This window comes from Dendrobates tinctorius, unplaced genomic scaffold (assembly GCF_039654945.1).
Source record: "Dendrobates tinctorius isolate UK_male_01 unplaced genomic scaffold, ASM3965494v1 ptg000353l, whole genome shotgun sequence".
Lineage (NCBI taxonomy): Eukaryota > Metazoa > Chordata > Amphibia > Anura > Dendrobatidae > Dendrobates > Dendrobates tinctorius.
In genome coordinates, this window is record NW_027362019.1 from 2,271,623 (window position 1) to 2,298,616 (window position 26,994).

The 26,994-nt window shown below is 49.3% G+C and overlaps 1 protein-coding gene across 1 annotated transcript in view; it reads right to left on the minus strand.

Moving 5' to 3' along the window:
- LOC141075445 (myosin-IIIb-like) overlaps positions 1 to 26,994 on the minus strand; it is a 148,074-nt gene that overhangs the window by 61,748 nt on the left and 59,332 nt on the right. The window contains exons 6-10 of the mRNA XM_073562500.1: positions 25,531 to 25,687; positions 25,289 to 25,388; positions 23,686 to 23,811; positions 13,416 to 13,524; positions 11,377 to 11,493 (exon numbers count right to left, since the gene is read on the minus strand). Coding sequence (XP_073418601.1) covers positions 11,377 to 11,493; positions 13,416 to 13,524; positions 23,686 to 23,811; positions 25,289 to 25,388; positions 25,531 to 25,687 — 609 coding nt within the window. The remainder of the gene's footprint in view (positions 1 to 11,376; positions 11,494 to 13,415; positions 13,525 to 23,685; positions 23,812 to 25,288; positions 25,389 to 25,530; positions 25,688 to 26,994) is intronic.

Genomic DNA, 26,994 nt, shown 5'->3' on the forward strand with positions numbered 1-26,994 from the left:
CTCTGATGTGATCGCACATCAGAGGAGAGAGAAAAAGGGTCCCCGATCCCCCCGGTACCCCTCGGCCCTCGTGATTCCCTCCATGGGTGCCGCCATCTTCCTCCAGGAAGAAAATGGCGGGAGCAAGTGCAGTGCGCCCGTCGATATCTGCCGGTCAGCACCCGGCAACAATAGGAAGATTTTTCCTATTGGTTCATTTTGGTCACTGTGATAGAACCTATCACAGTGATCAAAATAAAAAAAAATAGTAAATAAACCCCCCCCTTTATCACCCCCTTAGTTAGGGAAAAATAATGTAATAAAGAAAATATATTTATTTTCATTTTCCCATTAGGGAATTAGGGTTAGGGTTGGAATTAGGGTTAGGGGTGTGTTGGGGTTAGGATTGTGAATAGGTTTGTGGTTAGGGTTGGGATTAGGATTAGGGTTGGGGTTATGATTGGTATTAGGGTTAGGGGTGTGTTGGGGTTAGGGATGGAGTTAGAATTGAGGTGTTTCCACTGTTTAGGCACATCAAGGGCTCTCCAAACGCGACATGGCGCCACCATTGATTCCAGCCAATTTTGCGTTCAAAAAGTCAAACGGAGCTCCCTCCCTTCCAAGCCCCGACGTGTGCCCAAACAGTAGTTTACCCTAACATGTGGGGCATCAGCGTACTCAGGACAAATTGCACAACAACTTTGGGGGTCTAATTTCTCCTGTTACCCTTGGGAAAATAAAAAATTGGGGGCTAAAAAAATCATTGCAGAAAAAAAAAAAGATTTTTTATTTTCACTGCTCTGCGTTGTAAACTTCTGTGAAGCACTTAGGGGTTCAAAGTGCTCACCACACATCTAGATAATCTCCTTGGGGGGTCTAGTTTCCAAAATGGGTTCACTTGTGGGGGGGGTTTCTACTGTTTACACACATCAGGGGCTCTCCAAACCTGACATGACACCCACAGACCATTCCATCAAAGTATGCATTCCAAAATGGAACTCCTTCCCTTCTGAGCTCTGCCATGTGCCCAAACAGTGGTTTCCCCCCCACATATGGGTACCAGGGTACTCAGGTCAAATTGGACAACAACTTTTGGGGTCTAATTTCTCCTGTTACCCTAGTGAAATAAAAAAAATGTGGACTAAAAAAATCATTTTTGTGGAAAAAAAATGATTTTTTATTTTCATGGCTCTGCGTTATAAACTTTAGTGAAACACTTGGGGGTTCAAAGTGCTCACCACACATCTAGATAACTTCCTTAATGGGGTCTAGTTTCCAAAATGGTGTCACTTGTGGGGGGTTTCCATTGTTTAGGCACATCAGGGGCTCTCCAAACGTGAAATGGCGTCCGATCTCAATTCCAGCCAATTCTGAATTGAAAAAGTCAAACAGCACTCCTTTCCTTCTGAGCTCTGCCATGCACCCAAACAGTGGTTTACCCCCACATATGGGGTATCGGCGTATTCAGGAGAAATTGTACAACAAATTTTGTGGTTCATTTTCTCTTTTTACACTTGTGAAAATAAAAAAATTGGTTCTGGAGTAAAATGTTTGTAAAAAAAAGTTACGTTATTTTTTTCCTTCCACATTGCTTCAGTTCCTGTGAAGCAAGTAAAAGGTTAATAAACTGTTTGAATGTGGTTTTTAGCACCATGAGGGGTACAGTTTTTAGAATGGTGTCACTTTTGGGTATTTTCTGTTATATTGAACACCAAACTCAAATGTGATAACTCCTTATAACTCCCTAACAAAAAAAACTTTGCTTCCAAAATTGTGCTGTAAAGGAGACATGTGGGAAATGTTATTTATTAATTTTTTTGTGTGACATATCTCTGTGATTTAAGGGCATAAAAATTAAAAGTTTGAAAATAGCAAATTTTCGCAATATTTCCGCTTTTTCATAAATAAACGAAAGTCATATCGAAGAAATGTTACCACTAACATGAAGTACAATATGTCACAAGAAAACAATGTCAGAATCACCGGGATTCATGGAAGCGTTCCAGAGTTATTACCTCATAAAGGGACAGTAGACAGAATTGTAAAAATTGGCCTGGTCATTAAGCTGCAAATTGGCTCCGTCACTAAGGGGTTAAAGTTCCCTGTGATCAGGATTGTGCTCAGTGACTACAGGCAGTGTCAGGTCGGCGCCGTTATACTGATTAAAATGATACCTGTTGATGAAATCCGTCTTGTGGTTGTTGGATCTGGATTTGTAGTTTTCAGTTAATGAAATTCTTGTTATTCAAGGCGGCCTATATGCGGGGCTGTGGGCGGCCTGTAGGTGGGGGTGTGGGCAGCCTATGTGCGGGGCTGTGGGCGGCCTGTGGGTGGGGGCAGCCTATGTGCAGGGCGGTGGACGTGTCTGTGGGTGGGGATGGGGGCAGCCTATGTGCAGGGCTGTGGGCGGCCTGTGGGCAGCCTGTGGGTGGGGATGTGGGCGGCTTGTAGACAGGGCTGTGGGTAGTCTGTTGGTGGGTCTGTGGGCAGCCCATGTGTGGGGCTGTGGGCGGGTCTGTGGGCAGCCTGTGGGTCGGGATGTGGGTGGCCTGTGGGTGTGGGCAGCCTATGTGTGGGGCTGTGGGCTGCCTGTGGGTGAGGATGTGCCAGGCCTGTGGGCAGGGCTGTGGGCAGCCTGTTGGTGGGGTTGTGCCAGGCCTGTGGGCGGGGCTGTGGGCAGCCTGTGGGTGGGGATGTGCCAGGCCTGTGGGTGGGGCTGTGGGCGGCCTATGTGCGGGGCTGTGGGTGGGTCTGTGGGCAGCCTTTGGGTGGGGATGTGGGCAGTCTATGTGAGGGTCTGTGGGTGGGTCTATGGGTGGGATTGTGGGTGGCATGTGGGCGGGCTGTGGGTGAAGCTGTGGGCGGCCTATGTGCGGGCCTGTTGGCAGCCTGTGGGTGGGTCTGTGGGCGGCCTGTGGGTGTGGGCAGCCTATGTGCAGGGCTTTATGTGATGCTGTGTATATGTCAGGTCACTGATCCTTCACTGACGTGCCTCCTATTTTATTTTTACCAAATTATGACTTACATTCCCTTTAGCCAAAAGAAGAGAACCATATAATTAAAATAGTAAATATTTAAAAAAATTTTATATAATAAAAAAGTATAAAATACAACTTGTAACATCTCAGATTGCCCAGTAGGGGGGACACCAATCTAATCATAGAAAAATTACTGTATACTACAGTATATTATTACCGTATATGGGTAAAAGTAAGTTCAAGAGAAATCTATCTAAACCATCGCATTATTAATCCTATTTTACATAAGGCATATAATATTGTTGGGATAGAAACATTTTTTACATACAGTAAAATGGCGCTGCCATAGTAGAATTTCTCTCTTACCGATAGATGCAACTGCGCAAGCGCCGCCAGCGCAATTTTCCTGCAGCCACATTTTTTTTTCCTCCAGCATTTTGCTGCATGTAATAGTTTTTTTCTAAGCCAACAATATCATATGTATTATGTAGAATAGGGGGCAGGTCAGTGAAGGATCAGTGACATAATACCATGCTGCTGTGATGCAGGTACATGCAGGCTCCACATGATGACAGTAGAGTGGAAGCAGGACTGCACCTAAACAGAGCTGGCCTGCAGTGCAGCAGCAAGGCTACCGCAGGTGGCAGCAGAGTAGTCAAAAAAGCCGGATCAAATCCTAGACTGTAGCACAGTACCAAAGGAATAAGCAAACGCACGGTCAGAGACAAGCCAGGGAATCAGCAATGGTTGGAAGCGGATAAGACAAAGACATAAGCAGGTCAGGATACAAGCCAAGTCAAAACCAGGGAGTCAGCACACTAAAGGGAAACACTGAGTCAGGACGGGAACAGGGGAAAACAGAGACACGGGATCAGATAGCAAACGTAGCAGGACCAATCAGAGTCAGCTACAGTGGCTATAGGCAAAAACTATAACTGACATCGCCTGCAGGAAGCAGCAGCGATAAATAGCCAACCTGAACCCAGACTGAGAAAGGTTAACTCCTTCATGACCAGACTGGGAAAAGGGAAAACAGGACTCCCAACCCGGTCTGGACCATGACACCTATCATACAGATTCCACAACAACCACAAGACGGATTTCATCACCAGGTATCGGTGTAATCAGTATAACGGCGCAGACCTGACACTGCCTGTAGTCACTGAGCACATGTCATGGTTAGGACATGGTTAATGTCCTGTTCTCACAGGGGTAACTTTTGCCGGCCTCTCTTTGGATCTGGGAGGGGTATTTATACTCACTCCAAACTAGCATTTTCTGTCAGTTATACTGCTGTTCTGGTGTGTCTGACCCCTGGTGTGTGTGTACTCGGCGTTGTTTGTTTGCTTCCCGTGTATGACCCGGCTTGTTCCTTCACTCTGTACTCCGTCTCTCGTTCTAGTACTATTGTCTTTTCTGGTTCTGACCTCCTGGCTTGGCTATCGTTACTCCATTACAGTTTACCCCTATTGTACAGTCTAATGCCCGTTCTGGTTTTCTGATCTATTGCTACGTCCTGACTATCCATTCTGTCTAATCCTTTGGTACTGTATGGCTATCTCGTGCTTTGACCTCGGCTTGATTTGGTTTCTGTCTCTGTCTATGCCCCTTGGTAACATTGTCCTGTACTTACCTTTCTAGGAGTTTCCCTGCAGCTCCTAGCTCTGTGGAGCTTGGGCCACGTCCCCAGCAGTCACGTGCTTCAGGTCCTGGGGCATGCATTGTCACCACTGCTGCCCGCTCCGCAGGTATCTTTGTGCACAGTCTTTGTACTCAGGACACGCGCACTAGCTCAGTGAGCAAGTGCAGTGCGGTGTTCCTGACATTATAACTGACCGTTTCAGTTTTTTTTCCTCTGAAGAAAAAAAAAGTGTGTGTTATCCTCATGGATCCCATACAAGCTTTGGGGCTGATCAGGTCAAGCACCTGACCCAAATGTTCCATAAACTCAATGTGGAACAGCGCACGATGGCCAATACCCAGCAACAGTTGGTGGTTACTGTGCAGGGGGCTGTCGATGCAGGGGTTTCTAGTTCTGGGGGTAGAGATGTGTCATTAGCGTCCCCCGAATCTCCGGTCAAATTGCCCGACCCTTTCTCAGGGGATAAAAAGGAGTTCAGGTCTCTCAGAGAAGGATGCAAGCTTTTTTTTTTCCTCTAAGGCCCCGCTCCTCCGGGTATGAGTTCCAGAGGGTGGGGGTCATTATTTCCCTACTTCGGGGGGCTCTTCAAGCATGGGCTTTCTCTCTGTCTTCCTCTGCACCTGAACGTATGTCAGTCAACTTTGAGGCTCTGGGGAACATCTATGATGAGCCTGATAGAGTGCGTCTGGCTGAGGATATGGTGATGAGTGTGACACAGGGGAGGCACTCTGCTGAATGGTTCTGCTCAGAGTTTAGACGTTGGACCGCCGAAGTATCCTGGAATGACAACGCCTTGAGGGGGTTGTTTCGCAGGGGCCTTTCTGACCGTCTGCAGGACGCTCTGGCATTACATCCGCCTCCTGATACCCTGGAGGACGCCATGATGCAGGAGGTCCGTATGGACCGGAGACTCCGTGCTAGAGGAATGATGCAACAATAGTCTCCCTCGTACCCCAAATTGTGTGACACTGCACCTGTATCTGAGCCCATGGAGGTTGGGTCAGTCTCGGGTAAGGAGTCAGAGAGAAGGCACCGTAGAGACAACCTACTATGCCTTTACTGTGGAGCCTCTGGACATTGGAAAAGGAATTGCCCCTCCTGCCCTTCTTCAGAGAAACCATCAGAGAAACGACTGAGTCTGGGCTACAATCGAGGAGGTTGTCCAGACTCCCAGGTACATTTTTTCTCACGTACAAAAATGGTGCTCCAGGTTGAACTGGAAATTGCTGGCGGTCCTGTTATGACCACCGCCTTTGTTGACTGTGGTTCCTCCATTAATCTGATTGATGCCCAAGTTGTGACTCTTAATAAGATAGGGACAGTCAGGTTAAAAGACTCTGTTAAAATTATGGCTGTGGATTCATCCCCTCTTACCCGGGATGGAATTTGTTTTCTGTCTGAAGTTTTTTCTATGAAAGTGGGTTCCAGTCATGTGGAAAATTTAAGTTGTTTCATTATGAATAATCTGCCTGCAGGACTGGTATTGGGAATGCCCTGGTTGCAATGCCACAATCCTCTTATTGATTGGGTGAAGGGGGAGATCACCCGATGAGGATGTAATGATAATGGTTTGTGTTGTAACCCAGTTCCTTTTGTCAATCCAATAAAATCCGTATCTGTGTCATCTGTCGGTCTGGAGGGTATTCCGGAGTACCTGAGAGACTTTAAAGATGTGTTTTCCGAAAGCGAGGCTGAGACGCTCCCACCACATAGACCATATAATTGTGCTATCGATTTAGTACCTGGAGCCAAATTACCCAAGGCTCGTTTGTTTAATTTGTCCGGGCCTGAGCGCCAAGCTATGAAAGAGTACATTAAAGAAAGCCTTCGCAAGGGGCATATTCGGCCCTCGGTCTCACCCGTGGCAGCGGGGTTTTTCTTTGTAAAGAAAAAGATGGTGGGTTGCGACCGTGCCTCAACTTTCGAGAACTGAACAAAATTACTGTTAAGAACACGTACCCTCTCCTGTTGATTCCTGATCTATGCAATCAACTCACGGGGGCCAAATGGCTTTCCAAGCTCGATCTACGAGGGGCTTATAACCTTATAAAGATCCGGGAGGGGGACGAATGGAAAACAGCGTTCCTGACAACAGAGGGGCTGTTTGAAAACCTGGTTATGCCCTTTGGCCTCACTAACGCTCCTGCGGTTTTTCAAAACTTTATTAATGTTGTTTTTTCTGATTTGATTGGACGTTACGAAGTCATTTACCTGGATGACATCTTGATTTACTCTGAGGACAGTCAGTCACACTTGCATCATCTGCGTACAGTGCTTATGAGACTCCGGGAGAACCATTTGTATGCAAAGCTGGACAAGTGCTCATTTATTATGCAAGAACTGTCTTTTCTGGGTGTAATTGTATCCGGGGAGGGATTCCGCATGGATCCAGGGAAGGTTCAGGCCATTACAGATTGGGTGCAGCCTCATGACCTGAAGGGGTTGCAGCGATTTCTGGGCTTTGCTAATTATTATAGGAAGTTCATTAAAGGGTTCTCGCAGGTGGTAAAACCCTTGACGGACCTCACTCTTAAAGGGGTAGATATAAAAAATTGGTCCGTGGCCGCAAAAAATTCCTTCCTGGCATTAAAGAAGTGTTTTACCACAGCCCATGTGTTGGTACAACACGATTCGTCAAGACCTTTTATCGTCGAGGTCGACGCTTCGGAGGTGGGGGTGAGGGCAGTATTGTCACAGGGCCCCTCTACCCTGACTAACCTCAAACCCTATGCCTTTTTCTCTAAGAAGTTCTCTTCGGCCGAGAGAAACTATGATGTAGGTAACAGGGAATTGTTAGCAGTTAAATTAGCCTTCGAAGAATGGAGGCATTTTTTGGAGGGGGCCGCTCATCCCATTACGGTCATCACTGATCATAAAAACCTGTCCTATATAGAGTCTGCTAAGAGATTGACCCCCAGACAGGCTCGGTGGGCACTTTTTTTTTCTCGATTTCATTTTACCATCACGTTCCGACCAGGGTCTAAAAATGTAAAGGCAGATGCCTTATCCCGAAGTTTTGATTCTGTGTCCCCTTCAGAACCTCCTTCCTCCATTCCTCAACCGGGAGTGGTTGTAGCCGAAATCTCCTCGGAGTTACAGAGAGAGATTCTGGAAGCACAAGCTCCCTGGAATAAACCCCCAGGCAAATTGTTTGTACCCGAACAATTCCGTCCCACACTCCTTCAGGAATTTCATGACTGTTTTAAGTGCACACCCTGGTATTGCAGCTACCCGGGGGGGTAGTAGCTAGGGGTTTTTGGTGGCCCGCTATGGGTACTGATATAAAAAGGTTTGTGAATACTTGTGGGGTGTGCGCGTGCTCTAAAAGCTCTCAGGTCCGGCCGGCCGGGGAATTGGTGCCTTTGCCAATTCCGGATAAACCATGGACACACCTGTCCATGGACTTTATCACTAACCTTCCACCTTCCAAGGGCAACTCAGTGGTATGGGTAGTGGTTGATAGATTTTCTAAGCAAGCTCACTTTGTGCCATTACCTGCGTTACCATCTGCTGAAACCTTGGCCCGCTTGTTTATACAGCACATTGTTCGATTGCATGGAGTGCCCGTGAACGTGGTGTCGGACAGGGGTGTGCAATTTGTGGCCAGGTTTTGGAGAGCGTTTTGTATGAAGTTGGGGGTCACGTTGTCATTCTCCTCTGCCTATCACCCGGAATCCAACGGAACGCACCAACCAGTCATTGGAGCAGATTCTGAGATGCTTGGCCTCCTCCAGACAGAAAGACTGGTGTGAGGTATTGCCCATGGCAGAATTTGCATTCAACTGTCGGATTAATCAGTCTACTGGAAAGTCTCCCCTTCTGGTCAATTATGGATTTGTTCCGCAGTTTAGGGAATTTTCCCGTATAGATTCGGATTGCCCTGGTGCCGAGGGGATGGTACAACAATTAAAAATCCTCTGGAAGGAGGTACAGGTGAACACCTCAAAAGCCCAGAAGAAGTTCAAACATTTTGCAGACAGGAGGAGGGGGTTGGGTCCTGCGTTGACAGTGGGGGAAAAGTCTGGTTGTCCACTCGTAACATCAAACTTAAAATACCCTCTATGAAGTTGGGCCCCAAATTTATTGGCCCATACAAGATTGTAGAATTGATCAACCTGGTGGCATACAGATTACAGTTGCCCACCTCCTTCAAAATCTCTAACGTCTTCCACAGGTCCCTATTAAAACCTGTGGGGACAGTTAGAGAAGATCCCTCATCTGTGGCTCCACCAGTGTTGGTAGAGGGTCAACTGGAGTACGAGGTAGGGCGCATCGTTGATTCGCGGTGGGTGCGCCAGAGACTTCAGTACCTTATCCATTGGAAGGGATATTCCGTTGAGGATCAGTCATGGGTTCCGGCCAGTTCGGTGAACGCTGATCGACTGGTGCGGGCTTTTCATGCCAGGTACCCTGAGAAACCTGGGGGTCCAGTGGCCCCCCATTAAGAGGGGGGTACTGTCATGGTTAGGACATGGTTAATGTCCTGTTCTCACAGGGTTAACTTTTGCCGGCCTCTCTTTGGATCTGGGAGGGGTATTTATACTTACTCCAAACTAGCATTCTCTGTCAGTTATACTGTTGTTCTGGTGTGTCTGACCCCTGGTGTGCGTTTACTCTGCGTTGTTTGTTTGCTTCCCGTGTATGACCCGGTCTGTCCCCTCACTCTGTACTCCGTCTCTCGTTTTGGTACTATTGTCTTCTCTGGTTCTGACCTCCTGGCTTGGCTATCGTTACTCTGTTACAGTTTACCCCTATTGTGCCGTCTAATGCCCGTTCTGGTTTTCTGATCTATTGCTACGTCCTGACTATCCATTCTGTCTAACCCTTTGGTACTGTCCTGCTATCTCGTGCTTTGACCTCAGCTTGATCTGGTTTCTGTCTCTGTCTATGCCCCTTGGTAACACTGTCCTGTAGTTACCTTTCTAGGAGTTTCCCTGCAGCTCCTAGCTCTGTGGAGCTTAGGCCACACCCCCAGCAGTCATGTGCTTCAGGTCCTGATACTCTGAAGCACGCATCGTCACCGCTGCTGCACGCAGGTATTTTTGTGCACAGTCTTTGTACTCAGGACACGCGCACTGGCTCAGTGAGCAAGTGCAGTGCGGTGTTCCTGACAGCACAATCCTGACCACAGATTCGCTTTAAGTAATCGTATCTATTTTATTGCTTTATTCACATTTTGCACCATCTTTGCATATATTTTTTTATAAACACTTCCTATCTTTCTGAATTAAACATAATTTTGCATTATTAAAGCAAGATGGGATTGAAGAGTATATTTAACCATAAAACAAAGTTTATTAATACAGGAAAATAAAAATCACATGGACAGCATAGTGCTACCACACGCAGGAACTATAATATTCTATATTATGAGCTAATTAAATACAAAATCTAATAGCGCTGTTCTTCTTTCTCTGTAAGCCGCACACTACCTGTAATGGACGTCCAATCGGTATAAAGGACTGGTGGTAGCAGCTGGTAGAGCTATTGTTACTGTAGAGCTGTCAGTGACTGCACCAGGGTATATACCTACATTCCATCAGCTGAAATTGAAGAGATATATATCTACTATATAACAGTGCAATTCTGTCTGTCTGTAACGGAAATCCCGCGTCGCTGATTGGTCGCGGCCGGGCGTGACCAATCAGCGACAGGCGCAGTCGGGCCGCGAATTGGCATGGCATTCGAACAACGCACGCCACCACAACTGTCGGGAGATCTGCAGTTGCCGTGGGTCATCTCCTGCCTCATGGAGGTCAGAGGCGACGCAGCCGGGAGATGACCGGCGCAGTGCTTAATGTGCGGATGGTACCCAGGGTCCGGAGGAGAGGAGACTGTCCTCCAGGCTCTGGGTACCATAAACATGTAAAAAATAGAATTAAAATAAAAAATAGTGATATACTTACCTTCCAACAGCCCTCGGACTCTTTCCCTCCTCTTATCACCCGCCCGGCATCTTCCGGTCCCAGTGAAGACCGCTGATGACGTCACGCTCTCGCGAGAGTGACGTCATCTCTGGTCCTTCGCGCTAAGCATTGCTGGGACCGGAAGATGCCGGAAACGCCACAGAGGAGATCGGGGGCCGTCGGAAGGTGAGAATAACCTTTTTGTATTTTTTTTAATTATTTTTTACATCCTATCTTTTACTATTGATGCTGCATAGGCCGCCCCATCAATAGCAAAAAGTTGATCACAATTGTCAAACACTATGCTTGTGTGTGACCAACCTGTCAATCACATTCCAAGCGACGCTTCAAATCACTTGGAATGCGCTTTAACTCCGCACGCGAAAATCGCATGTTTTCCACGGGAAAACGCATGCGAATTCGCATGCGTTTTTCCCACGGCGGGAGTTATGGAAATGCTGCGGAAATTTCCGTGGCCGCTTAGCCTCAGTGTAACACGCAGCAGCGACCAGGCCCCCACTGTGAAATCGCCGATCGTGGTGGATCGTCCTGGACCATCTTTTGAACGTCTGTCTCCTGGTGGCCATATTCTAGAATATCCGATGCGTTACAATCGGGCCACCATCTAGTATATACACACACACTGTATATATATATACACACCATACACTCACTGTGAGTTCCCCAATAATCGACAACAATAATGGAAGCAGCCTCGTCCTATTTCACAATTGTCCTGGCATTCTCCTGATATAAAGTTAACAGCGGGTGGATCCGAGTGACCTTCCCGGCTGTGTATCCTTGACATGCATCAATCCATCCTCATCATCCATATCCTAATCATCTATGATATCCGAATCATCCTCCTTACCGATCTCGTGCACTTGTGACCCAGCAATCACGTCCGCAGCGAGGAGATCATTCACCTTCTTCACGATCCAACCGAAGAGACGAGAGTAAACTACCCGAGCGATGGAGTCCCTGGCATCTACAGAGAGAGAGCACAGGAGACTGAGCATCCACAATACATACATGTAACAGGGAACACAGGAGACTGAGCGGGGCACTACATATAATCATAGAATGGTAGAGGTGGAAGGGACCTCCTGGGCCATCTGGTCCAACCCCCTGCTCAAAGCAGGATTCGCTAAATCATCCCAGTCAGATGTCTGTCTACAGCCTCTGTGTGAAGACTTCCATTGAAGGAGAACTCACCACCTCCCGTGGCAGCCTGTTCCACTCATTGATCACCCTCACTGTGAAAAAGTTTTTTCTAATATCTAATCTGTGTCTCCTCCCATTCAGTTTCATTCCATTGCTTCTAGTCTTTCCTTGTGCAGATGAGAATAAAGATGATCCTTCTACAATGTGACAGCCCTTGAGATATTTGTAGACATCTATTAAGTCTCCTCTCAGTCTTCTCTTCTGCAAGCTTAATATTCCCTGATCCTTTAACTGTTCCTCGTAGGACATGGTTTGCAGACCGGTCACCATTCTGGTCGCTCTTCTCTGAACTTGCTCCAGTTTGTTGATGTCTTTTTTTTTTACAATGTGGTGGCAAAAACTGGACACAGTATTCCAGATGAGGTCTGACCAAGGTGGAGTAGAGGGGGATAATTACTGCACGTGATCTAGACTGTATGCTTCTGTTAATACATCCTAGAACTGTGTGTGCCTTTTTTGCTGCTGCATCACACTGTTGAGTCGAGTGCAGTCTGTGATATATTAGTATACCCAAGTCTTTTTCACACGTGCTGTTGCTTAGTTCTATTCCTCCCATTCTATAGATGTAATTTTTGTTTTTCTTGCCCAGATGTAGAATATTGTATTTCTCCCTGGTAAATAACATTCTATTAGTCGCTGTCCATTGTTCCAGCCTATTTAGATCCTTCTGAATCCTTTCTCTGTCTTCTATAGTGCTTGCTATCACTCCTAGCTTTGCATCGTCTATAAATTTCATTAGTTTACCTTCCGTTTCCTTATATAGATCATTTATAAAAATGTTGAACAACAATGGGGCCAGGACAGATCCTTGTGGTTCCCCACTTATAATACTGGGGGGGCCAGGACAGAGCCTTATGGTACCCCACTTGTAACACTTGGGCCAGAACAGAGCCTTGTGGTACCCCACTTGTAACACTTGGGCCAGAACAGAGCCTTGTGGTCCCCCACTTGTAATACTGGGGGGCCAGGACAGAGCCTTATGGTACCCCACTTTTAACACTTGGGCCAGAACAGAGCCTTGTGCTACCCCACTTGTAATACTGGGGGGCCAGGACAGAGCCTTATGGTACCCCACTTGTAACACTGGGGCCAGGACAGAGCCTTGTGGTTCCCCACTTGTAACACTTTGGCCGGGACAGAGCCTTGTGGTACCCCACTTGTAACACTTTGGCCAGGACAGAGCCTTGTGGTACCCCACTTGTAACACTTTGGCCAGGACAGAGCATTGTGGTTCCCCACTTGTAACACTGGGGCCAGGACAGAGCCTTGTGGTTCCCCACTTGTAACACTGGGGCCAGGACAGAGCCTTGTGGTTCCCCACTTGTAGCACTGGGGACAGGACAGAGCCTTGTGGTACCCCACTAGTAACACTCTTCCAATTGAATGTACATCTATTTATGACCACTCCGAGTATGACCACTGAGCCAGTTATGAATCCACCTAACCGTAGCCTTGTCAATCCCACAGTTGGTCATTATAAGGATAGTAGGATGGTTTGCTTTACCTACAGAAAACACAGGAGACTGAGCGGGGGCACTACATACATGGAACATCCAATACCATCTATTGGCTGCTCCCTGCTCTCATTGATTAGGGGACCCCCTTTATTACCTCAGTGACCCAAGATCTGTCATTGGTCTCACACTTTCTTGGGCCAGTCTGGTGGCAGTCAGCCGCTCGCCTCACCTTCAGCCTGTTGCTTGTTGTGCAGTCTCTGGATGGCTTCTCCGCGGGTCAGAGACGTCGTACAAATCAGACAGCTCATCAGATCTTCTGGCTGCACCCCGAACTGACCCTGGAAATCAGCCCCAAAACCAGCATAAAAAGAGGAGGGGAGCCCAGTGATGCCGCAGAGAAGTGAGCAGGCCACAGAGGGGCGCAGGTAGGAGCACATGAGGCGAGGCCACAGAGCGGGAGAAATACACAGGTTGTAGATTGGGGCAAAGACAAGGAGGGGCAGAGGAAATGACTACACAGAGTGCAGGTAAGGGCACATTGAGCAAGGACACTGGCCGCAGAAAGGAGCGCAGGGGCGAGGCTTAAGGATATCGACATGTTACCAAAGCTCCCCCTTGAAGAAACAAGTACAATGTTATGTAGTGCAATGTGAAACGTGAGTGCTTTATAGACGTTAGTAATATTGATAGTGTGTGCAGTTTGACAGTAGGGACAGTTAGAGTTAATGTTTGGCACTAGCCCACAATGGTAGGGGATACGTTGAAGGGAAAGTGACAATTTCCCGTCAGAGTGAGACAGGGCCTGGAGTGCATAGAAAGAAGACCTAGGGTCTATTGCGAGTTCTGCCGCATTCTGGGGTGTCACTAATGTGAGAGGGGACTGAATGAAAGAGATAGCGAGATTTGGAGCAGAAGTGACTTAGAGTGATCTACCGGAGCTGGTAATGGGAGAGGACGCCCAGCAGAAAGGCCCAAGTTTTATAACACTTGGAAGTAATGGGCCTAGACAGGACTGAGTACATGAGACAAATAGATTGTCTCAGGCGGAAGTTGTAGTGTCAGCATTGAGAAGATAAGTAACGGCCATACTGGGAATATAGATCCCTACAGGGGAGAGAAGATGTGGAGCCTTGGGGCAAATAAAGGATTCCTGTGAGAAGGACTGTAGTGTTCAAACTGGGTTGTGGTGAAGTAGTAAGAAACAGTCGTCACAGAGAGCAATAGAGAAATGAAGGAAACTGTGGAAAAAGCTTCAAGTTGTAAAGGAAGCGTTCATACGACAATGTACCCGCTATGTTTTCCCTATATACTCCCTGCCAAGTTCCCGTTAAGTAAAGAGTTTCTCACTAGTATTATTGGGGGACACAGAACCATGGGAAAGTCTGCTGCCACCTGGAGGCTGACACTTATAGCAATTCAATAAAATTGGCTCCTCTCAGCAGACTGTACCTCGCCTGCTGGTGTGAGGCTTCCTCAGTTTAGTGTAGTGTAGTGTCAGTTGGAGGCAACGTCTATCTCAGACCTGTCTTAGGTTAGGCACTAACCACCTTGTTTTTTGTTTTTCAGCTTGATGTCTTAGGGTAACAGAGTGTACTCTGTTTCACCCACATAGAGACGCACAGTAGAGGCTGTAATCAATCAGTCCACATCCTCTCATGTCTGTGTGGTCGGACCAACACACCTTGACATAGTCAGTGCAGGTACTGGGGTGGAGGTCAGTAAGCCACCCCATATAGCCGCCACATAGCGAGCACTTCATCGTATTCAAACAGTCCCTCACTACTTTCAAGACCACACTCGCCACAGCTAAACAAACCTACTTCTCATCTCTCATATCCTCCCTGTCTCACAACCCTAAACAGTTATTCAATACCTTCAATTCTCTCCTCCGTCCCCCAGCACCTCCTCCCTCCCCACTCATCTCAGCTGAAGACTTTGCCTCATTTGTCAAGCAGAAGACTGATAACATCAGAGACAGTTTTGGTCAACAACCCCCAGAGCCCCTCCTCCAAAACCAACTTCTCCACCATTACAGAAGATCGACTCTCCACTCTACTCTCAAGATCACATCTCACCACCTGTGCACTTGACCCGATCCCTTCCCACTTCATACCAAACCTCACCACAGTCTTCATCCCAACCCTAACCCATCTCTTCAACCTATCACTAACAACTGGTGTTTTCCCCTCAAGCTTTAAACATGCCTCCATCACACCTATCTTCAAAAAGCCCTCTCTTGACCCATCCTCTGTATCTAGCTATCGCCCTATATCACTTCTCCCCTATGCCTCCAAGCTACTGGAACAACACGTCTACCTTGAACTGTCCCCCATCTCTCTTCTTGCTCCCTCTTCGACCGCTTACAATCTGGCTTCTGGTCACACCACTCCACTGAAACTGCCCTTACTAAGGTCACCAATGACCTCTTAACCGCCAAGAGCAAGCGACACTACTCTGTCCTCCTCCTCCTGGACCTGTCGGCTGCCTTTGACACAGTGGACCATTCCCTATTATTACAGACCCTCTCAACCCTTGGCATCACAGACTTGGCACTATCCTGGATCTCATCATACCTAACAGACCGGACATTCAGCGTCTCCCACTCATACACCACCTCCTCACCTCGCCCCCTATCTGTCGGAGTCCCACAAGGTTCAGTCCTAGGACCCCTGCTCTTCTCCATTTACACCTTTGGCCTGGGACAGCTCATAGAATCTCATGGCTTTCAGTATCATCTCTATGCTGATGACACACAGATCTACATCTCTGGACCAGATAACACCTCCCTACTAACCAGAATCCCTCAATGTCTGTCCACTATTTCATCCTTCTTCTCTGCTAGATTTCTGAAACTTAACATGGACAAAACAGAATTCATCATCTTTCCCCCATCGAATCTATCCATTACAGAAAATGGCTGCCCACTCTCCCCAGTCCCACAAGCTCGCTGCCTCGGGGTAATCCTTGACGCTGATCTCTCCTTCAAACCACATATCCAAGCCCTTTCCACTTCCTGCCGACTTCAACTCAAAAATATTTCACGAATCCGTTCATTCCTCAACCAAAAATCTGCAAAAACCCTAGTCCATGCCCTCATCATCTCTCGCCTTGACTACTGCAACCTCCTGCTCTGTGGCCTCCCCTCAAACACTCTCGCACCCCTCCAATCTATTCTAAACTCTGCTGCCCGACTAATCCACCTGTCCCCCGCTATTCCCCAGCTTCTCCCCTCAGTCAATCCCTTCACTGGCTCCCCATTGCCCAGAGACTCCAGTACAAAACCCTAACCATGACATACAAAGCCATCCACAACCTGTCTCCTCCATACATCTGTGACCTCGTCTCCCGGTACTTTCCTGCACGCAACCTCCGATCCTCACAAGATCTACTTCTCTACTCCCCTCTTATCTCCTCTTCCCACAATCGCATACAAGATTTCTCTCGCGCATCACCCCTACTCTGGAACTCTCTACCACAAGATATCAGACTCTCACCTACCATCGAAACCTTCAAAAAGAGCCTGAAGACCCACCTCTTCCAACAAGCCTATAACCTGCAGTAACCACCGATTGACCAAACCGCTGCATGACCAGCTCTACCCTCGCCTACTGTATTCTCACCCATCCCTTGTAGATTGTGAGCATTCGCGGGCAGGGTCCTCTCTCCTCCTGTACCAGTTATGACTTGTATTATTTAACATTATTGTACTTGTTTTTAATATGTATACCCCTGCTTACATGTAAAGCGCCATGGAATAAATGGCGCTATAACAATAAATAATAATAATAACAGAGCAGAAGACAAGGGATCCGGAGATTCAGAACAGGTAGGTATAACCCTATTGAAAGCCGGTTTCCTCCCTCCTCCATGGTCCTAGGGTGGTGGTTACCAGGAGCTGGGCAGGTATTGTTGCTGTTGGGGGTCCTACACGTCCAGCTGGTCCTTTGGCCTTAGTCGGTCAGGTTAGACTGGCATTTAGCGGGAGTGGGCCATTGCAGAGATGGCATTTGGATTGCGGGCAGAAGGGTTAGGCCAATCACTGGGCTAAATGTTTCCAGTCAATCGGCGTCCGTGTTCCTCCCGGCCTATCAGCGGCTGTATCTCAGCGCTCCGGGTTCCCTCCTCTCTGGCTCCACCCCTTCCTCTTCCTGTCTTTGGCGTGGCACTTCGAAATGGTGTGAAGCACAGAAGCACCTCAGCCTCGTCCTCCTCTTGGGATAGTAAACTCATAGGGGATACAGATTCCTGCATCGCGGATCTGGCAGGCTGTAGGCTGATTCTAGGCACTAACAGTTTTTGTGCCACGGTTTAGTGGAGTCTTCCATTTTTTCTTTCTTCCTCACTCATAATGTCTGAGTCTAGAGGACCGTGAACCCCCATTTGCCAAGTCTGCACTTGTCTCTTACTATGCTTGTGAGACTTATAATAGTAAGTTTTCCACTGGTCAGCTTGTGGCGTAATGTACCGCCCATGGCTTAATGTACCGCCCATGGCCTAATGTACCGCCCATGGCCTAATGTACCACCCGTGGCCTAATGTACCGCCTGTGTCACTCCTGCTTCCTTGCTGGTAGCAGTACAGGGGACAGCTCAGAATAATGTAAGCCCTCCTGCCTGGGCTCATGATTAAGCAGTCTGTAACCGAACAAACCAGGGTGTCCAGCACTCTGGTTATGATGGAATGATTGCCAGAGACTACTGCCATCCCAGGAGCTCGGATCACCGCAGAGACTGGGTCGGATCCTTCAGCCGCCCTGTACTAAGAGGCCGGTCATGAAAGCGGTCCAGACAGCCTCGGGATACTTTCTTGACCTAGTCACTTTCACAGGGGAGGCCACCAGATCCCTTTTCCCCTTCCCAGGGGATTTGCTCCCTCAACCCTCAAGAGTCCAGTTCAGAATCCATCCTGGATCCATATCAGTTATGAAAACAAAGGCAAATTGTGAACAGATTGGTGTCGGCAGTTGACGCCACTCTGGGAGCTCCCTCTCTGTGCCACCCCTTCTTGTTACTGAAACAGGTTTCTTTAGGAGGGGTAAGTGCATGGCTAGACCCTTTTCTAAAAATGTGGAGTTTACAGAGGTGTTGCAGAAAGTATGGGAACATCCAGACTCCACTGTTGGTAGAAACTCCGGTATCTTGCTTATCCAACCATTCTTCCTCTGGCTGAGATTCTAGCGCTTAAACGATTCCTCGCACTGGCGTATAGAATTTGGGGTGAGGTCCTCTTTTAATGGAGCAGGTTTTGCCTTTTGTCCAGTCTTTTCTGCTACTTGGGTTTTCAAGGCAGTAATGGCATCGGCTAGGCATTTGCGAAAAAGTTTGTTGGCTGGTTCCCAGGGTCAAGGATTAGCAGAGATAGCTGATCAAATTGCACATGCAGCAAAGTATCTCTGTTCAGCATCCTTGGATGTGGTGGAGAGCTCTGTCCAGGTGGCAAGTAATTCAAAAACATACTTTGGCCTAAGGTATGGAGGGCAGACTTAGCTTCAAAGAAATCTTTGAGAGGTCTACCTTTCTAAGAGTCTTGCTTAAGTGGGACCAGGTTAGACGAGATTTTTTAAGATGCAACAGGCGGTTGCATGGTCTTGCAGGTCTGTCCCTTTTGCTAGTTTTCTGCACCAGAAGAGCCAGGTCGGCAGGTTAAACTGAAGTTCTCCCAAAAGAGCTACCTTTAGCGACACCCTCTGGATGCCCCTCTGTGTCAAGAGCTAGACCATTTGGGTCCAGAGGTGGTGGGAGAGTCGATACTTCACGGGGATCCCCATTCGGGGTTTCTTCTCAGTTGGGTGGTCGCCTCCTATTTCAGGAGCCATGACTGGGGCAGTCAGCAATCTTTGGCTGTTGAAGATGCGATTTTGAGAACAGCAGGTCTGGCTGAAGCAGTCATCCAGACTATGATTAGAGTTTGGAAGCAATCCTCATTGCGAGTCTACCATCGTACTTGGAGGACTTATTTTCGCCGGTGAGAGTCTACCAGTACTTCACCTATATTTTTTTTCTTGCCAGTGTTGCTCTCCTTACAGTCCGGAATGGAAGCAGTGTTGGTGCATAAGTCCCTCAAGGGTCAGGTATCTTCCCTGACTATTCTGTTTCACAGGTATTTAGCATCTTTAGCCCAGGTTAAGACTTTTCTCCAGGGGGAGGCACATGTCAGGCCACCATATCGGGCCCCTTGGGACCTGAATCTTGTTTTGGAGGCTCTTCTGTCTCCACCGGTTGAGCTAATCATAGAGATCTCTGTGCTATTTCTTTCTTATAAGCTAGCTTTCCTTGTAGCCATTACTTCTATTAAAAGGGTCTCGGAGCTTGCGGAGCCCCTTACCTTATTCTTCATAAATATAAGGTAGTGTTGAGGTTGGTTCTGTCTTTTCTCTCAAAGGTGGTTTTGAACTTTCACCTTAATGAAACTTTTGTCCGGCACCATCTCATCCTAGGGAGAAGGCTCTGCACAGCTTGGAAGCTTGGACGTTGTTAGAGCCGTGAGATGTTAATTATCAGCCACTACCTCATTTAATCGGTCCGATTCCTTGTTTTAACACCACAGGACCCTTGAAAGGGTCAGGCTGCTTCTAAAGCGACCATTGTCCACTGGATCAAGTCTGCTATTATCCAGGCTTACAAGGTCAAGGTGGCCCATCTAGGATTAGGGCGCACTCTCCCCAGGCGGTAGGAGCTTCCTGAGCGGTTTGGCTTTGCGGCACTGGAAAGCAGCTACTTGGGGATCGGTGCATACTTCTTTTTTCATTTTTAGGTATTACAGGGTCCACCACTTTTGTCTCGGCAGATGCAAGCCTTGGTAGGAAGATACTGCAGGTGGCAGAAGCTCAGACATCCACTTAAGTTATGGCTGAAGATCAGGTAGTATTGGTATGAGGTTTAATACTAACCCGCCCTAGGGACAGCTTTAGGACCTCCCATTGTTGTGTGTACCCAGATAAGACCAACAAGAAAAATATATATATTTTTTTTACTTACAGTAAAGTCGGTTGCTCACAGTCTTCATTGAGGGACACAGCTTCATTGCCTAGTTGGGTGTACAGTTGTTTCTTTTTGACTTATTTTGATTTTTCCTCCTCCTCCTACTTTCTCACATGACTGAGGAAGCCTGATTCCAGCAGGCGAGGTACAGTCTGCTGGGCAGGAGCCAATTTTATTTAATTGCAATAACAGTGTCAGCCTCCAGGTGGCAGCAGACTATCTCATGGCTCCACATCAGCCAATGAAGTTTACGAGAAACAGATTTTACGGTGGTCTCCCCCAATGAACTGTGACACATCTGGTCCTGGCAAACCACCAACATGGGCTACATGCGGCCTGCATGGCCGAAGTGCCCTTCAAGGACAAGTCCACACACCCAGCCAGGACCCCCAATATCATGAAACGTGCCAGGGCACCATAGACCAGTGCCTTGCCCACAACTACCGCCCCGCACCACATTAAAAGCAACAGAACGCGACGATGACACAGGCACCAGAGTGAGGTGGAAGCAATGAGGCCACAGAGCGGGACCCAGGGGGCTATATGAGCTCACTATTATTATTATTATTTATTTATATAGCACCATTGATTCCATGGTGCTGTACATGAGAAGGGGTTACATTCAAATTACAGATATCACTTACAATAAACAAACTAACAATGACAGACTGATATAGAAGAGAGAGGACCCTGCCCTTTTGGGCTTACATGCTACAGGATGGTGGGGAAGGAGACAGTAGGTTGGCGGGTTGCAGCAGTTCCGGTGTTGGTTGAGGTGATATCACCGGTAGTAGTGAGATAGAAGGAGGTAGTGGGGTCATTGCAGGCTGTAGGCTTTCTTGAAGAGGTGGGTTTTCATGTTCCATCTGAAGGATCCAAATGTGGCTGATAGTCGGACTTGTTGGGGCAAAGAATTCCAGAGGATGGGGGATATTCGGGAGAAGTCTTGGAGGCGGTTGGGTGAGGAGCGAATAAGTGTGGAGGAGAGAAGGAGGTCTTGGGAGGACCGGAGATTACGTGAGGAAAGGTATCGGGAGATAAGTTCAGAGACATATGGGGGAGACAGGTTATAGATTGCCTTGTAGGTCAGTATTAGTAATTTGAACTGGATACGCTGAGGGAATGGGAGCCAGTGAAGAGATTTGCAGAGGGGAGAAGCGGAGGAGTAGCGAGGAGAGAGATGAATTCGTCTGGCGGCAGAGTTAAGGATGGACTGGAGAGGTGCGAGGGTGTTAGCAGGGAGACCACAGAAAAGGATGTTGCAGTAGTCAAGGCGGGAGATGATGAGGGCATGCACAAGCATTTTAGTAGATTGAGGGTTGAGGAAAGGACTGATTCTGGAAATATTTTTGAGCTGGAGGCGACAGGAGGTTGAAAGAGCTTGGATGTGCGGTTTGAAGGACAGGGCATAGTCAAAGGTTACTCCGAGGCAGCAGACTTCCGGTCCTGGGGAAAGCGTGATGTCATTAACTGTTATTGCTATGTCGGGTAACGAAGATCTGTGAGATGGAGGAAAGACGATGAGTTCAGATTTGTCCACATTGAGCTTGAGGAAGCGAGAGGAGAAGAAGGAAGATATGTCTGATAGACACTCTGGGATTCTGAACAGCAGAGAGGTGACGTCTGGGCCAGAGAGGTGGATCTGAGTGTCATCAGCATAAAGGTGGTACTGGAATCCATGGGACTTTATGAGTTGCCCCAGGCCAAGCGTATAGATTGAGAAAAGTAGGAGTCCTAAGACAGAGCCTTTGGGGACTCCAACACAGAGAGGGTGGGATGAGGAGATAGTGTGGGAATGGGAGGCGCTGAATGCGCGGATGGAAAGGTATGAGGAGATCCAGGATAGGGCGAGGTCTTTGATGCCGAAGGAGGAGAGGATCTGTAGTAGGAGGCAGTGGTCAACTGTGTCGAATGCAGAGGACAGGTCTAGAAGCAGGAGTATTGTCCATTTAATTTGGCTGTAAGTAGGTTGTTAGTAATTTTGGTCAGGGCTGTCTCAGTGGAGTGATGGGGGTGGAAACCAGATTGTAGATTGTCAAAGAGCAAGTTAGATGATAGGTGGGAGGAAAGTTCAGCGTGGATGTGCTGTTCCAGGAGTTTGGAAGCGAATGGAAGCAACGATATTGGGCGATAGCTGAACATAGTGGTTGGGTCGAGGGTTGGCTTTTTAAGGATAGGCGTGATTGTGGCATGTTTGAAAGCAGAAGGGAAGGTACCGGACGTTAGTGATAGGTTGAAGAGTTGGGTTAGGGATGGGATAAGTGTGGTGGCGAGGTTGGAGAGGAGGTGGGATGGGGTCGAGGGCACAGGTTGTGAGGTGCGATTTGGAGAAGAGACGATTAAGCTCCCCTTTAGTGATGATGGAGAGTGAGGTTATGGGGTTTGGGCATTGGTCTGGTATACAAAGAGGTTGTGGTGGTTGAGTGATGAAGACTTGCCTTGTTTGGTCAATCTTGTTTTTGAAGTGTGTGGCAAAGTCCTCGGCAGAGATGAGGGAGGTTGGAGGGGGCAGTGGTGGGCGTAGGAGGGAGTTGAAAGTTTTGATTAACTGTTTGGGGCTGTAAGATAGGGAAGATGCGAGGGTTGTGAAGTAGGCCTGTTTAGCAGAGGTGAGGGCAGATTTGAAATCGAGTGTTGCCTGTTTGAATGCAGTGAAGTCATCTTGCGAATTTGCTTTCTTCCAGCGCCGCTCTGCCTTCCTGGACACTTGCTGGAACTTTTTAGTGGTGTTATTGTGCCAGGGATGTCTGTTGATACATCGCATTCTGCCATGATCGAGAGGGGCAACCGCGTCAGTAGCTGATGCGAGAGTGGCATTGTAGAAAGCAGTGGCACCGTCTGTGTCTTGGAGTTAGGATATGGATGCCAGTGGTAGAATAGAGTCAGAGAACGTGTGGGTGTCTAGATGTGTGAGGTTTTTGCAGGGGTGCGTGTGTTGCTGGACATGGGTGCCAGGTGAGGAGGACAGGTATTGAGAAAGTGAGTAGATGGTGGTAAGATAGAGGGAGAGGGGAGGTGGTGAAGTTAGAGAACAGAGACGGGTGAAGACCAGGTCTAATGTGTGTCCGTCTGTGTGGGTGGCTGAGGAGGACCACTGGGTAAGTCCAAAGGATGAAGTAAGGGACAGGAGTTTGGAGGCTTCTGACTGAAGGGTATCAGTGGGGATATTGAAGTCACCAATGATGAAAGTGGGGGTGTCAGTTGAAAGAAAACTCAGCTCATGAATGGAATATACTCCGGACTTCCAACCAGTAGCCATGTGGCCCGTCATCTACCCTCCTCCATTCACACACCAACTATCCCCTTACTACCCCGCACAACCTCCCCAGATTGTCTGCCTACAACTGCCCCCGACCACTGCTGAGATTGTCACAGACACATGGGGCCAGGGACAGCAGGAACCAGGGGCCGTGGAGAAACCCTGGGGTTGTCACCATGGTTGTAATGTGTAAGGGCCCGAATGTTCTACCTGCTCTGTACAGTACAGCAACCACCATCAGTAATGCCCCCGGTCCTCACCGCAGCGGCCTTCAGCCAGCCCATGGAGGCGGCATCCACAGTCACACCGCCGGCCTCCTCCGGATCAAATACAATGTTGCCCAGAGATAGGATCCCCGAGAGAACGATCTTCAGATCCAGCTCCTCCTGCCGAATGACGAGAGGCAGAACGTTACACCACAGGGGGCACATACTGTACATAGTTCTGCTGTCACGTTCTTCAAACCAAGGCATCCATGTTTGTATCCCCAAGACAACCCTTCCTGTACCTTTGATCATAACAGCCAATCACAATAAGCTTTACTCTGTACGCCTGCACTGGGAAGCTGCGCTCTTATTGGCCGAGAAGTGCCACCTTGTGCATAACGTTGGGGGCACAATATACAGTCTGCCGGTGGGGAAGCCTCCCCATACACCAACAACAGGCAGGAAGCATGGCCACAGACGCCACTGGCTGCAATCACGGCCCAGGATGCTGCAGGCCACACAAGGGAAGCAGAGCCCCGGACGCCGCAGGTCACAGGAGAGAAGCAGAGCCCCGGACGCCGCAGGCCACAGAAGGGAAGCAGAACCCCGGACACCGTAGGCCACAGGAGAGAAGAACAGCACTAGACACCGCAGGCGGGAAGCAGAGCCTCGGACGCCAAGCAAAGCCACGGACGCCGCAGGTCACAGGAGGGAAGCAGAGCCCCGGACGGCGCGGGCCACAGGAGGGAAGCAGAGGCCCGGACGCCGCAGGCCACAGGAGGGAAGCAGAGGCCCGGATGCCACAGGCCACAGGAGGGAAGCAGAGGCCCGGACGCCACAGGCGGGAAGCAGAGGCCCGGATGCCGCAGGCCACAGGAGGGAAGCAGAGGCCCGGACGCCGCAGGCCACAAGAGGGAAGCAGAGCCCCAGACGCCACAGGAGAGCAGAACCCAGGATGCTGTAGGCCACAGGAGGGAAGCACAGCCCCGGACACCACAGGCAAGACGAACAGCCCCGGATGCCAAAATCCACAGGAGGGAAGGAGAGCCCTGGATGCCACAGGAGGGAAGCAGTGCCACGGACACTGCAGGCCACAGGAGGGAAGCACACCCCGGGACGCCACAGGAGAGAAGAACAGCACCAGACGCCACAGGCCACAGAAGGGAAGCAGAGCCCCGAACGCCACAGGAGGGAAGCAAAGCCCCGGACGCCACAGGAGGGAAGCAGAGCCTCGGACGCCGCAGGAGGGAAGCAGAGCCACGGATGCCGCAGGAGGGAGGCAGAGCCCCGGACGCCACCGGAGGGAAGCAAAGCCCCGGACGCTGCAGGCCACAGGAGGGAAGCAGAGCCCCGGACGCTGCAGGCCACAGGAGGGAAGCAGAGCCCCGGACGCCCCAGGCCACAGGAGGGAAGCAGAGCCCCGGACGCCGCAGGCCACAGGAGGGAAGCAGAGCCCCGAACGCGGCAGGCCACAGGAGGGAAGCAGAGCCCCGGACGCCGCAGGCAAGAGGAGGAAAGCAGAGCCCCAGACGCCGCAGGCCACAGGACAGAAGCAGAGCCCCGGACGCCGCAGGTCACAGGACGGAAGCAGAGCCCCGCATTATACACACTATATGATGGGGATCTGTACTAATCCCGGGATCCTGCAGGAATTGACCTGATTGTGGAATCCCACCATCCGCAGCGAGTTACATAACGTCTGGTATCCGTTACTCCAGCATCTGGTGTCCGCATCCTCCCATCCACAACCAATGTACCTACAGGACAAGGAAGAGTTATCAACAGTATTGGGAAGGATTCTTCACAGTCACAGCGTTTGAGGACAAGTGAGAAAATGACGGATCATGCTAAGATACTGGCCAATATGTGCCTCCATACAGCAGCATGTGTGGTTCTCACCTGTACATGGAGGGCAGCAGGAGGCCGTACACTTCCCTCTCCTCTTTGGGACACCCAAACAGCATGTAGTAGAAGACGTGGAAGTTCCTCTCACCCGGATCCTGGTGAGAAACCCGTGACTTTTCCAAAAGATACTCGTTAATCTTCGCTCCCCAAACTACAAGAAAGAGGGGACAACAAGTCACAGCGACTGCACCAGCAGAATAGAGAGTGCAGCACTGAAGTATAATACAAGATGTAACTCAGGATCAGTAATATAATGTATGTACACAGTGACTGCACCAGCAGAATAGTGAGTGCAGCTCTGGGGCATAATACAGGAGGTAACTCAGGATCAGTAATGTAATGTATGTGCACAGTGACTGTACCAGCAGAATAGTGAGTGCAGCTCTGGGGTATAATACAGGATGTAACTCAGGATCAGTAATGTAATGTATGTACAGTGACTGCACCAGCAGAATAGTGAGTGCATCAGAGGACTCGGGGGTGAGACGCTCCACCAGGAGTCGCAGCAATGTGGCTCCTACTCCCCCCAAGTCTGCAGCGACCCAGAGAAGCCACAAGGCTTCCAACATGGAGAAGCCTGCTAGCAGCATGCAAGATGGCAGTCCTTCTGGAGGATAGCGGATTGCTCACGGAGGTAAGGCCGACCTCACTGAGGAAAGTTGGGGGCTGCAGAAACCCAAGGAGTCTGTGTCCACCTATGCCTCCCGGGTCATGAGCCACCTCCGTGAGTATGAAGAGGCGAGTAAGACCATCAGGAGGCTCCGGGAGGAGCTGCGCTGCACAAGCGCCAAAGCTGCAGGTTCCTCCAGACCCAGGAAGACCCAACTCCAGGCGGAGGTAAAGCAACTGAAGCTGGATATTAATGAGCTGGAGGTGAGGAAAGCGTTCCTAAGAGAAAAAAGTGGACCATTTAAAGAAAAACTGATGAATGAGGACAGATTCAGAGAAATGGCTGATAACAGAGAGCAAAGGCAGACGGGGCTGCAGCCTGAGAGCCAGGTGGATGATGATAATGACGATGAGGAGGATCATGACCAGCAGAAAGCCCCACCTGGCAGCCTGCAAAGTCACCCGCAGGCCACGTGCAGCGAGCTCCCTGCTGGACAGGCGACATTGGCATCTGGTCGCAGTTCTGCTGGCTCTGGGGAGGACAGCGACCAGGGAGGGGCACTAATGGTGGAGATAAAGCTCCTGGAGTCTCCAGTGTGCCTTCAGAACTTCTATCTTGGTGATGATTTACCAGAGGAGGCACCTGGGGGCCAGAAGAAAAAGGCAAAGACCACCAAGCCAAAGCTCCAGGAAGCGGTGAGTTATGTATATGCCCCCCTCCCTGTACCCCCTGAGTCAGCTGCAGGGTCAGCTCGCTGTATAAGCCCCGTTGCCCAGCCCAGCCCGAGTTCTGCTGTGGATCCAGTGCAAAGGCGCGGGGAGAGTACAGACCACACTAGTGAGGCGCAG